Source organism: Glandiceps talaboti, chromosome 23, assembly GCF_964340395.1.
Source record: "Glandiceps talaboti chromosome 23, keGlaTala1.1, whole genome shotgun sequence".
NCBI lineage: Eukaryota > Metazoa > Hemichordata > Enteropneusta > Spengelidae > Glandiceps > Glandiceps talaboti.
This window is the reverse complement of record NC_135571.1, coordinates 5,498,045-5,512,952: the sequence shown is the minus strand read 5'-3', so window position 1 is coordinate 5,512,952 and position 14,908 is coordinate 5,498,045. Positions and strand designations below refer to the sequence as shown.

Below are 14,908 nucleotides of genomic sequence, written 5' to 3'. Positions count from 1 at the left end.
AGTATTTTTCGACGTCTACGAGTTTTTGTTGGAAATTTTCTTGTTCCTGTCGTACCTGTTCTTCGGTAAACGACAACTGTTCCTTGTACTGACTTTGTTGCTCTTCACCGATTTCAACTTTGTGACTCAGTTTTTCTACAGCTGCTGTCTGACTTTTGATAGTTTGGTCTCTCTCTCCTAGTTCTGATTGTATCACCTAGAAATAGCCGTACAAATATAATTACGATCTCTATTCATCCAAATAAATTCACAAATTTGTTGAATGGTTGCCACTGAGCAGCGCCCTAGTGTTAAAGCACGAGGAAACGGAGTACCTGGTAGAAACCTGGTTTGTTCAGCAGTGTCAAACTGAGCATCACCCTTCTTACAGACTTAGTTAAGTTTTGATCAAACCCAGTCAATGCTTGGCAGGTTCAAACCAAGGCTGTAGAGGTACAAGGTACGAGCTAACCGCTCGACCGTGAGGTGGCATACGAACTAACCACTTGGCCATGAGGTAAGAGGCATACGAGCTAACCACTCGGCCACCAACTACTCTAATATCTAACTTTCTTATAATAGTTTGACTACCCCTATAATTTCTACATTTTGGGGGTTCCATACTATCAGCAATTCTTGGTACCTGCAATATCATTTTACCTCATGCTAGAGGGCCAAAATAGAACAAGAAGGTTGACTTATTCTCAGTACCTGCAATAGCATTTTACCACACACTAGAGGGTCAAAACAGAACAAGCGGGTTGACTTATTCTCAGTACCTGTAATACCATTTCACCTAATGCTAGAGGGTCAAAACAGAACAAGCGGGTTGACTTATTCTCAGTACCTGTAATAACATTTTACCACACACTAGAGGGTCAAAACAGAACAAGCGGGTTGACTTATTCTCAGTACCTGTAATACCATTTCACCTAATGCTAGAGGGTCAAAACAGAACAAGCGGGTTGACTTATTCTCAGTACCTGTAATACCATTTCACCTAATGCTAGAGGGTCAAAACAGAACAAGCGGGTTGACTTATTCTCAGTACCTGTAATACCATTTCACCTAATGCTAGAGGGTCAAAACAGAACAAGCGGGTTGACTTATTCTCAGTACCTGTAATACCATTTCACCTAATGCTAGGAAGTCAAATCAGAACAAGAAGATTGACTTATACTCACGTGTACCAATACAGTAATACATGTGTAGTGAGTAAGGCAGAAGACAAGGTGCAGACCACAGAATCAAATGATCATTGCTATCATGACACACACCGTTGGTAAAATGCTATTCTAGGTACCGGTACACAGAATTGTTGTATGTTTTTTGAATGGCTCTACCTTTTGGAAGAGTTAACTATACTAAAGTGGTCTCTTTTAAAAAGAATTCCCAAATATATCTTAAAGAAAAGATGGCATTGTTTTGACTTGTAAATACATGTTTTTTGTATCAATACGTTCATATGTATATGCCTTATTTCTTTAGTATTTGGCTTTCTTGTGTGTAAGCTTTGCCTATATATGTACATCTATACTTTTATGAGAGTGCATGTGTGTGTGTTAATATGCATGTATGCACATGTACATACTGTATGCAAGTGTATATCCTTTTCATCTGTGTGTATTCTGTTTTTAATTACATTTGTCATACTTCGCTGAGCTCCATTCAACCATTATATGAGCCAGCCAGGCTTTCTTGTTAGTCTGTCTGGCATGGATATTGTACACACAAAAATAAAATATGTATCTATATGCATGTGTTTGTACATGTGTATGTATGTATGCATGCGTGCATGTGTCTGTCTGTCTGTCTCTATCTGTCTGAATGTATGCATGTGATTGTTTGTATCCAAGTGCCTCTGTGTGTGTGTATGTATGTATGTGTGTGTGTATGTATGTATGTCGTGCATGTGTCTGTCTGTCTCTGTCTGTCTGAATGTATGTATGTGATTGTTGGTATCCAAGTGCTTGTGTGTGTGTGTGTGTGTGTGTGTGTGTGTGTGTGTGTGTGTGTGTTAGCATGCACATTTGGGAGGGAGTGTACGTCTGCAAGCCAGAGTATATGTACATGTATGTCTGTGTGTCTGTGTGTGGGAGGGGGGGGGGGGGTGTATACGTAATATTTATGTTATAGTATACACACATGTACAAGTTCATCACATTTACTCAGAAAATGGACGGTTACTGGCATAAGGACTTCATGTAATGACACAGAGGACTTTCAGCACAAAACAGCTCTGCACAACTCCACTATTGCTAAACCAGTCAAAAAAGACAACATGTATGAAATCTTAACAATGTACAATGGTAGCATAGCTTATGTATGCTTGAAATAGCAGCTGACTTTGAACTCGTTTGGTGAGAAATTATTCAAATTCTCTAGCAGGAAGTGAGTGATACATCATGCAGAATTCTACATGCTGAGCATACATATCATGCAAGTGGACAGGATAGCAGTCACATGATGAACACATGACAACAGGTAGTCACATGATCAACACATGACATAGATATTACATCATTAACCTTGGGTCACACATCCTGGGACTTCTCCTATCTCATGATTTCCTTCATCAAATCATATTTCTCAGCCAAAAATCTTTATGATAACAGCTAAATATGTCAGGACATCGTCTTTTTCTTTCTTTTTTGTACAAATTTGTGTAATATTATCTTCAACAATGCCGTCCATAACTGTTGAAATTTATCGTTAGTTTTGGACACATTACATAAAAATATGGCTGAAAATATTCTACAATTGTGGTGAGAGAAGATACCAAAATTGACTGACTCCCAAGTTTTAAATACCAAGATGTATAAAATACCAGGATGTATGACCTTTTGGGTCCAAGTAACGGTACCAGGATGCATGACCTTGAGGTCAAAGTACCAGGATGAGTGTGACCTTAGGGTCAAAGTACCAGGACATGTGACCTTATGGTCAAAGTATGGTAAATGACCTTAAGGTCAAAGTACCGGCTGTGTGACCTTACAATTAAAGTACCATGATATGTGACCTTTAGGTCAAAGTACCAAGATGTGTGACCTTAAGGTCAAAGTATGGTAAATGACCTTAAGGTCAAAGTATGGTAAATGACCTTAAGGTCAAGGAAAACAAACACAAACCTTACCTTGATAACTTTATCTCTACTGTCAATAACTTCATTTTTACTTTTGATGTGATCTTGTAGCTCTGACATTTGTTGATCTTTCTCTAGTAATTTATTGTTCAATTCTACCACCATTCTATCCTTATACAACATCTGTGCATACATTTCTTGAAATTTGTTTGACTCAGCTTCAACTTGTTCCTATGGCAACACACGTGCAACCAATTACAGACATGAAGGTTAAGCATGCAAATATGGATGGAGATATCCCATAATTCAACACTGCCATGCAGGTCATGTTATATTTTAAATTTTTTAGTTTCTGGGGTGGATTAGTATGGGTTTGGTGAGTCCAAACTTTTGTGACATGTAAGTACATTAGGTAACTATCAACACACACTGGAAGGGCTCCTCAACAGAACAGCCTTACTGATGCACACAATTTCTAGTGACGCACCAAAATATGGTATTCCCCTATCTCTTACTATGTGGTGAGTCATAAGAAATGCCAATTTTCCTCATTTTGACTCACAACAACAAAATTTGGCCATCGTACAACTCTTTAAATAAAAGTGTAAGTTAGATAAATAAACTGGGGGACTATTTCCTGACATTTTGAAGTATCAATTATGGATTTGTAATTGCATCTTAAATCTACCCTTGAAGGCACTGGTGTGACATTCATTAATATGGTTGTAAAACTGTGTCTCACGTACAAATTATTTGAGGATTTTGAAAACTAACTTAAGACAACAGAATTGAATCAAATTGTTGTTTGGTTTGAATTTGTAACATAGAGGACTTCATTGAACAGAATTAGCATGTACCCTTTGACCCTTGACCTTAACTTTAGACCCCACATGCAGATCTCAAAATTTGTCCATCCTTCAATGCAAATATATGCAAATATATGCAAATATATGCAAATAGACATGACCATTTTCTGTCATTTTTCTGTATTGTCAATTATGGTAACCTAATAACCACAGAATCCAAATCTAGTTAAAATCTGATACAGTGGTCGGCGAGTTGTTCAGTTCACACTACTAGCTTCATTTTTGCTTGTATTGTCGTTTGTTTTACACATTCCTGTTTTCATCTTGGTCGGTGCCCCTACACCTGACTGACTCCCATTACCGAAAACATTCAAATCATACCGCATTAATTCTCTATTTAACCAATGAGAATGATTGTACTGCAGTGTTAACTGTACGACATGTTTTGATTGGCTATGCATACTTACAAAAATTGAATGTGACCAGTAACGAAGAATATGTCAGATAACCAAAATGTAAACATGGTATACTTCCATATACATACAATTCAAGCAAAAAGCAGAACGTACAGTAATAGTGAACAACTATCTGACCACTACATCAGATTTTAATCACATCACCAGGATCCCAAACTGATTAAAATTTGATTCCGATGAAGGTCTTATTTGCTTTATTTACTGTATATTATATCTCCTGTGTTTGTCCTTTGCTCCTTTATGTTCTCTTTCCTTTATACATCAGAGAACCACCTTCCACTGAGGAAGTAGGCAGTCATCCAAAGTTGCAACAAATGACAACATAACAGACAAACCCAGTAGATGTATACAGAGTAAATACAGCTAAAACAGGGTGTGTTCGTCAGAACACACACAACATATACATTGATCAACAGCTATCATTTGGCCAGTTCAGATTAAATAAAATCCACACCAAAAACCCAACAACCATTCCCAGACTAAATATTCCCATATTTCCATGAGATGGGGTATCTCCATGCAATATTTATACCATATTCCCATAGCAACAAAACACAATTTTTTTATGAATAGCAGCTTGTGATTTATGACAAGCAATTCAAATTATCACATTGGTATGCATAAAGCTGTAATGACTGGAGTGACAAATTCATATCTTGATTTTTCCAATAAATAATATTTACAATTAAAAAATAGATTTAATGTATATATACGAAGAGGTTTTTGCAGTGTTTTCGCTAATCACTGGATTTACTCATTGACTTGGCTACCAATAGCCAATGGCTAACATGATTGGCTGCCATCAACAATTCATTGCCCAATGGGGTGCGTCATTATGTTTACTGTAGTCTAAATATGGCAGCATCCTGTTGACTCTTTGATGATAGAATAAAAGGAACTCTCTGATTGGTCAATTTGGAGCTGGATAATGACAAGTTGTTACTGTTTGAGGGCGATCTATAGACTAAGATGTATGTATTTCAATGACGTTCCTTCAAGACAGTTGATGGAGAGATAAATATTATCGTCATAATGCCATGATTACTCAAGATGTAGTGGGAGAACAGAGCAACAAATGAAATCCTCGTCATCAATAATACTAATATTAAAGATTTTGAGCCAAAAATTGTACTTTTTCAAAATTTTTCCAAACACAAACCGTTTCTTTCCAGCTTACCTCTGTGACTTCAGTAGCACCACCACTCCTCATGGCTTCCAGTACAGCTTCTCGTTTCTCAATAACTTTATCTTTCTCTGCCAACTCTCCCATTAACTGTCTTTCTTTCTCTTGCAGTTCTTCCACCTTGCTTTCCATTTCTTGCACTTTGTTGTCTTTTGTTGCCACGGTATCACCCATGTCTCTCAACTGTTTTTGTAATTTTTTGATTTCTTTATTTTTGTCTTTGACCATGTTCTCTTTGTCTTCAAGTTTCTTTTTCATGACAACCAGTTTGCCTCGATTTGCCGAGTCCTCCGTTGAATCCCCACTAGCCTGTAAGTAACACATCAAAATCAACACAGACCTTTTCAAATGAACAGTGCCCTCTGGTGATGACTTAAAATAACATTTCAAAATAGACCATTGCAATGAACACTGCCCTCTGGTGGTGATTACAAATTACAAATCACGATTGACCTTTACAATACACAGTGCCCTCTAGTGATGACCATAAAAAACAAATATAGACCTTTACAATGAATACTGCCTTCTGGTGGTGATTACAAACTATAAATCACAATTGTCCTTTTAAATAGACTGCCCTCTAGTGATGACTATAAATAATCAATATAGACCTTTACAATGAACACTGCCCTCTGATGCTGATTACAAATCACAAATCAAGATTGCCTTTACAATAGACAGTGCCCCTCTCATGACGACTATAAATAACAAATAATGTGACATTTACAATGAACAGAGCCTGCTGGCAAAAAATAAACCAATATAGACCTTTACAGAGAACAGCGCCCTCTCACAAAAGTAAGTTATAACAAATCAATGGAGCCCTTTAAAGTGAACAGCTCCCTCTGGTAACATTACTATTACTAAGATTGACATTAGTGTACACAATTCTATTGATTGGTACCTGGTCATCAAAAACAAAAACGTCAGGGCAAATAGACAAGTATAGATTGTAGGTATGGATAGCGCCCTCCAGAGACTTTAATAAATTCTAAAATGCTAATTGCAATATAATTATAAATGTATACTTCATTAATCCAAGTAAATTTGGAAATTCAAATATGGTCGTTACATGACCTAGTCTTAAAGCAGAAGGAAAGCAGAGTACCAAGTGAAAACCTACAAAACTGTGTTGTCAGTCCGGTCAAACTGAGCATCACCCTTCTTACATGCATCAGTATGGAGAAAACTAATGGTCTGCACCTTTCAAGAAAATAGCGCCCTCTAGTGACAACAAGATGATGTACATTTCTGTCATTTTTCAAGAGCATAGTGCCCTCCTAGTGACAAGGATAAGATGATACGCAGCTGTTTTTTCACAATTTTTCAAGAAAATAGCACCTTTTAGTGACAAAGACAAGGTGATACACATTTCTGTTTTTTCACCCCATTTTCATCTTTTAAACTAAAACCATACTTACTCTATCTGGCTTGTCTTTCTTCAAATCATCTAATTGTGAGTTCAATGATGACATTTTAGCTTTTGCTTGTAACTTGAATTTAGAAAATTTGGCATTAGTTTCCTGAAAAATACAAAATTACAATAATATTTCTCGAGACTCGTACACAAGGAAAAACCTTTCATATTTCTCTTTCAAATCGTATTAATTTACTCCAAATCTGTTACATGTTATATTACTTCCATAATGTTCTACTTACAGCCCATTTCAAGTTTTCTCAGTGGCGACCTTCGACCTTTTTAAGCTTGAAGGGTCTAGCAGCCAGACTAATCATTGGCAGTGCCTTTCAATAAGCGATGATGTCATTTTTGAGAGTAAAAAAAATTACATCATCATGGACTATGCACCTTTAATAGCTAATAACATTTCTAAGATTAAGAAGATTACATAATTGTGGCTGTTTTAGTAGTCAGTGATACTAGAAATTTATCTCATTCAGTGTTGCAGCCAGAGGGGGTTTTGGGGTCATTTGACACACATTTTTTGGACATGACCCACAATTTTGGAAGTGACTCACACTAAAATTGTATGCAAATATGTTTAGCAACATGACCACACCTATAGCAACAGCCAAATGATCGCATATATTGCATAGATAACAACAGGGTTGGATAGGCAACTGCATAATCATTCAGCAAATATCTAGCATGGATCAGCACGTGGGTACATATTTTTAAAAACTGTACAGTTGTACTACAACGCCATTGGCACTCTTTTTATAATGTCCCTAGACTGTCGACAGTCGCTCGCGCCTTTTTTGCCCAAAGTTTTATCTAAACTCCGATCCCGCGCAACACTAGTCTAATCGCAAATTGAGGGCCGAAAGCCCGAGGTCGAGGGCCCGAGCGACTGTTGTCCCTTGCCGCATCTCCCTTGCTATTACTTATTCATGATGTGACGTCATTTAATGGGGCGGTACTCTATCGTATAATTTGCATACAGTTCAATGTAAGGTTACTCAACGTGCAACACACGTAAACTGCAGCGCAAATTTGACCTCGTAAATGCATTTTGATGGTCATAATCAAGTACTTTTTCCTTTCCTATCTTTCTTTGTTAAAGCTTGAAACCGCGCGTTTTTATAACATTCGTAAATGACGTCGTTGACAAACTCGACGCCCGATACATTGTCATGCTCACTAGTCTATTGCCATGTTTAGCATGCAGCTAGCTGTTACAGTGGTACTGGAGCGAGAGAGTGCTACGGAAGTCGACTTATTGTACCAACTCCGACCGACACTCCAGTCAAGCAACAGATGTTTTTGACACCTTTTTTACCTTCCCTCGACTGCAGCTAGCATATTATATAGTAATAATATTCATGTATAAAATGTTTGATAGTGAGGCGCAGATAATGTGCAAATGGTAGACGTTCTACCTGAAACAGAAAAGTGCCTCCATATTTACCACGGCACGGAGATCGTGCTCCGATCCGACACGTCTTCAACTCATGCCTCCACAGAGTACTGAGTCTATATATCCCTAACGCTATTGCACCCCATTATTTCAGATACCGATTGAGGAGTCAATTTACGTAATCTTTATCACGATGCTATATGATATGACAGTTTGTTGTGTCTTTTCCTTGATGTTTTCTTTTTGGCATGTGATTTTTGTTGTTGATGTGGGGGGGGGGGGGGGGGGGGGGGGGGTGTGAACCTTTGGGTCGGCCGCTAGGTTGTTACCACTTCCCTATTGTTTAGCAAAATTACCACAAATAAAAGGGCCTTCGCCGTTTATATACGGGATTATATTAGAGCTATCATTGTATCAATGAGGATACTACTGGGACAATTGCAGACTAGATGTTGTTAGCTGTATCGCGAGAACGATCGGAGCATGGAAGTATAACCCACAGGCCTGCGACTTCATAGCCCGGGCTTCATAGGCTATGGACTTGTCACTTCCTGTCAGTACACTAACGAAAACATCTTTCCCAGAGACATAGGTATCTATAATTCTTCTCTGAAAGTCTTTCAAGTGCGAGTATCAAAGTTTTTCCAATGCATCTCGATGTGTTGACTCGCTTGGTGACTACGCCATGTTCATTTTGATTGACAAGCTTTGTGAACTATGACCTAAATGTCAATAGTCTACAAACTGAATGTTCCTATTGTTATCGCATGAGGGCGCGGCAAGGGACAACAGTCGCTTGGGCCTTCGCAATACGGCCCTCGATATCAGTTTGCGATTATACTATTACTAGTGTTGCGCCGGACCGGAGTTTAGATAAAACCTAGGGAAATAGGCGCGAGCGACTGTCGACAGTCTATAATGTCCCTAAAAAATTTATGATGACCCAGAAAAATGAAAGTCTTGGGACACTACGTCCCACTCTTTCAAAAGGCTGGCTGCAACACTGCCCATTAATTACTATGCCTGTCAAATAAACATTGATAATTTTGCACCACTTAGGACTGAGAAGCTTGAAAATAGTACCTCTAATAATTTTCCTTTCTTGATCAGCTCATCGTCTTTCTCTCGTACCATGTCTTTAAGCTGATTTAACAACAATTGTTGTTGTTGTAACTGTTCCTCTGTCTCGGCTGCCGACACAAAACTTGCATCGTCCATACTGCTATCCATGGTCTGTGTAAGGATATGAAGATAAGCTATTATTGTATACATTTGTATGTATGTACTACTTGCACCGGTGTGCAAATGCACTAGTGGTATTTGCACTGCAGTGCAATACCAAAAACATACCTGTATGTAAATGATATGCAAATGTTTTCCTCGATATCTGAACAATACGAAAAACATCCCTGATTTACACTTCTACAGAATACAAAGGGACAAAGCTCTTAAGAATGGTACTATGAGGTGATGATACCCCCAATTTGAGTGAGGGCGCCGTATTCTCAATTTCCTGTTTGCAGTGGAAAGGACTATTGCAGAATATCATTTTCTTGGAAATTTTATTTTTCGGATAAACAATTGACCATATATAATAACAGAACCCAATGCCATGTGAGTTCCAATGCAGGTACTTAGGGTTATCTGCACTCGTGCTTGCAATGTTTTCTGTCATTTCAATTTGATTTGGAGACTCACATACCTTATCAGGAGACTGTTGTGTGTCTGTACCATCACCAGTACCTGCACCCTGCACAGTCTGTGCAAAGTTAGACAACCTTCCCCACATTGTTGGAAACTAAAAGAAAAAAGACAATATAAACTATAATTAATTCAACTGTATCTAGACAAAATTCTACCACGGAACGGTACCAGAGTATTTATTCTTCATGAACAAGCATACATTTTAAGTTTTCAATCGTATTCATCAATACACATCAATGCAAAAATGGTCATGACATCATATGTGTACTATTACGCATACGGGAAGGCTTGGAAAATCCGGAATATTTACCCGAACACGGAAACTCCAGTCTTGTACTGCAGTACTACTGGGGAATCATTTAGGGTGTAAACGGATTTTTGTTTCAACTACCATCATTATTATTATTATATTAGTGAGGCCATCAAATTCACAAATGGTGATAGGATGCAGTATCTAGGCTAAACAACTGTTCACTTCCTCCACTGATGGCATTGAAGACATTCACAGCAAAAAACAAAGGGGCAATGAAAAGGTTACAGACAATGTCAGCCCCAGTGTAGTCAGTCTGTTACATCCGCGAACAGGGATAACACTTTAATAGTGAAGGTTCACTCTAGAGTCAAGAATATACTATGTATTATATCAGGACACATGTAGTACACTGCAGTGTCCAACCATGGAAGTATCACTCTGTACAAAGGTTTGGGTGATACTTCCATGGTCCAAACATTCAGCGTGATACAAATCAGGTTTGTGCAAACTCCTTAGCTGGAATAAATATTGCTCAAATGATGTAGGTTTGGTGTTTCACTCATGACACATTACATTTTTGACACAGGGCTAGACATATTTCAACTCTAGACTAACAATAACACAGCAGGATCTTTTGCCCAATCACATTGAAAACTGATTGATAAGCATTGCCCTCTTCTTTCACAGAGCAGTAAAAACAGGCTTCTAATGAAAATATTACACATGAACTTGATGATATTAATGGCTGCAATTGTTTATTTTCTAACTGATAATTAACATTTCAGCTTGACTACTTCTACATCCCCACTGTGTACTGCACCTATGTAATTGTTTATTTTGCAAAAATTAGAAGTTGTCTGAGTGTGTGTATTAAATGTCATGCTGTATGAATGAAACACCAAGCCTACATCATATTAGCTGTATGTATTTATTGTACCATGAAGGGTTATACTTCCATGATTGGATGTACAGTCAGTCAACGGTTCTACTTCTGGAACTCCAACGTAAACATCACGTTCCAAATTACGTAACATCGTAAACATGACATCACACAGTGCTATTGTTTACAGAACCGAAATTTGAATCGTGATCAAAACATTTAAATTACGATAATATGAAATGGTTCATCATTCGTTAGTTTCGATGAAAATATTTCACGTCGTAGATAATATTGTTCTCTCACGATTGGACATCTTCGGATTGAAGATAAATTCAATACTATGACGTAAATCTACGTGTGTTAGTTTCCTTTCAATCGTTGAATCGCATTACATGATAACACCTCGCAGAGAGAAAGCTACATATGTTCCTATAAATTTGCCTGATAGCCACAGGATCTTTGTCGCATATACAAAATGATGTTATTTGCGATTACATACAATCTATTCGAAGGGTTTGATGAGACCCCCCGGGACATGCGTGACCCAGATTAATGGCAAACCCTAAACTTTATCGACGGTGCAATTTGATTTGCACATTGTTAGTGACGCGACTTCGCCTTCGCCCCAAAGATTACCCACATCAGAGGCGTCACAGAATAGCAGACTGACTTACCTGATTTCGATCTTAGTTTAAATTGATGGTCTATTCTTCTACGTAAACTGTGTCGCCATAACTCCTGTGGCAAGTGCGAGAATAAGCTTTTATTCGGATTTCGTGACGACTACTGCAGCAACAGCTGTACCATGGTCGCCATCTTGGCATACGTCACCAAAGACTTGTAACAATTCTAGAGGGCGCTCACACCATGGAAGTCCCAAGGCTGGCATGCAATGCCAAATACATGTGACAAGGTGGCTAACCGTTCAGCCGCAATGTGGACGAGAATGATAAATCAATATATCAATCAACATTTGGAAATTTTGCTTAAAACAATTTCGCTGTTTTCTATGAAAAAAAAAAACCAACGTGAAACAGCATAGACCAAGCCCATAATGAATTTGTTATTGTATGTACGGTACAGGAAGTGGTGACTGTGTTGACGCAATCACTGTTAAATCCAGCTAAAAAAAATGACAACAATTTTTTCTTAAATAATATGGAAACAGGGGTGATAGAGTTTCCAAAAACTAATCAAAATCACACAGACTATGTGTAACCCAGGGGTGGTACCAGAAGCCAGCTCTGGTAGGGGTGTGTAGCCAGTGCTCGAAACCCCAAGCCCCCATTTTGATCAAAAGCAATACCCCATTTTAGACCATTACAGGTTTCTAAAAGATGAAAGTTTTACATTTTCCTTAGAAGGCAACATTTTGGGGCAATTAATGGCAGTTATGATTTGGTAAAGGACGTTGGAACACATTTTAGACCAAGCAAAATGATAAATTAAGCAAAGTGGACTCCGTTTTAGACTCTTCAGCTCGAAAAAACAGAGACCCCATTTTAGACCAAAGGGCTAGAAAACACACCCCAAAGGGATGCACATATACATATACTCAAATAAGGGAAGTAGCCCCCGGGATGTGTAGCAACATTAAAGTGGCACAAGCTCAGTTTATAAAGTTTTTATTTAAGTGAAAATCTTACATTGAACCTCAAATTATTCTAGTGTAACAACATAGATGTAGATATTGCTTCTATAACATTCAAATTATCTGGTGGTACCATGTTAGAACAATTGATTTAGTACAGTAGGGAGTTCCTGTGCATTGTTCATAACGGATCAGGCATAACAAAAAAAAATTGTGTGTTTTCGATTATGCTCAATTTTAGAATAGGTTGGGTAGGTATATTTTTTATTTTATGTTTTTCATAATATTGTTTTTCATATATGAGTGTCTAGTTCAGATAGTTACGTTTTCCGTTGTGTTCCATATGATCTCTGTGTTAATGGTTTCTTCTCATCAGATGTACAGTCGTTAGAGATTAGACCATGGTCTCACGTCATCGGATTGTTTATAAGCTATATATCGTAATACAACACCGACACCATAAAAATTCTTATATTCAGTCTCTCCTCCTTTTCTCTAATTCTTTCACGTAATGAGGAGTACTGTAAAGTTTAAATTTGCAAAGTCAAAGAGGTGTACTGTAAAGAAAACCAAATACACGTTAACCGTGTTATGATCACAAGAAACCCTACTATCAATTCGAAGTGCGTTTGTTCATACATACATAATTCCATTCATTCATTATACATTTTGATAAGTGCAAATTTGTCATTCTTGCTGTAATAAACGGTGCCGTAAAAGGGGCTGTGGTTTACGAAGATAACATTTGTCAGACTTGCTCAAGTCTCTGGACTTTTTGCACTAGTCTAATAATAATTTTTAATAGTTGTTTGTGTGTGTGTGTGTGTGTGTGTGTGTGTGTGTGTGTGTGTGTGTGTGTGTGTGTGAAATAGTGACCCCAGTGAGTGATTGCGAACAGTCAGGTGAACGCCTACATCTAGTCTCTCCCACGCCCACACCTAGTCTGTCCCTTGGGAGACTACTAGTGACTGGGAAAATAAAAGAAAGGTTGAGGACAGTTTCCTTTACAAAACTAACCAGATTTAAATTGAATGCCTCCCGTAAGGGAATCACAAATTATGCAAATAACTCATTAAACTAAAAAACTATGGTAACACAGGCTTTGTTTTTTAGACAAGCGTGCTTTCTTAGGTTAATGTATGTAAGAGTGTATGATACTGCTTAATGCAGTCTTAAGATATAGCCTAATTACCGAAAATCATTAATTATGCAAATTATTCATTAACACTGTAAGGTACATCAACTGACTTTATAGGACATACACAATTTGTTATGGTTAATGTATGTACTGAATTGTATTGAAATTGAAGCATGCAGTCGTAAGATATAGCCTAATTACCAAGAATAATTAACTATGCAAATTATTCATTAACACTGAAAGGTACACCAACAAGCTTTACAGGACATATGCGATTGTTATGGTTAACGTGTGTACTGAATTATATTGGAATTGAAGTATGTATTCTTAAGATATAGCCTAATTACCAAAAATCATTAATTATGCAAATTATTCATTAACACTGTATGGTGCATCAACAAACTTTATAGGACATATGTGTTTTCTTATGGTTAACGTATGTACTAAATTATGTTGAATTTGAAGTATGTATTCTTAAGATATAGCCTAATTACCAAAAATAATTAATTATGCAAATTATTCATTAACGCTGTAAGATACATCAACGAATTCTATACTATGACAAATGTATGTTGTTATGTTTAACGAATATTCTAAATTATATTGAAATATTAAAGTGAAGTATGCAGTCTTAAGATATTGCGTAATTAGTTGATTTCATTAATATGCAAATTTCTCTAATTAAACATTAACAGATCTGGCTCAAAACCTAATCAGGTCTAGCTATTACCCTAAAGATTATATATCCCAAATTTCATTACAATTGAGCCAGCTGATTTTTAGAAAATGATGACACAGACACACAGATAGACAGACAGACAGACAGACAGACAGACAGACAGACAGACAGACACACACACAGACACACACACACACACACACACAGACAGACATTCCCCTTTTAATACCTCCCGTACCCTTACGGGAGGTAAAATGAATAACAAACTGAAAACAATAAAGATCTGTGCCTTAAAGAAAATCTGGAGCCAGACTAAACCTG

The 14,908-nt window shown here is 37.5% G+C and overlaps 1 protein-coding gene across 1 annotated transcript in view; it reads right to left on the bottom strand.

Moving 5' to 3' along the window:
• The window catches only part of LOC144453191 (uncharacterized), a 24,396-nt gene extending 14,824 nt beyond the window's left edge, over positions 1–9,572 (bottom strand). Inside the window, exons 1-5 of the mRNA XM_078144468.1 lie at positions 9,426–9,572; positions 6,948–7,049; positions 5,521–5,835; positions 3,113–3,292; positions 1–196 (exon numbers count right to left, since the gene is read on the bottom strand). The exon at positions 1–196 is cut by the window's left edge and continues 545 nt beyond it. Coding sequence (XP_078000594.1) covers positions 1–196; positions 3,113–3,292; positions 5,521–5,835; positions 6,948–7,049; positions 9,426–9,572 — 940 coding nt within the window. The remainder of the gene's footprint in view (positions 197–3,112; positions 3,293–5,520; positions 5,836–6,947; positions 7,050–9,425) is intronic.
• Positions 9,573–14,908: the final 5,336 nt, after the last annotated feature.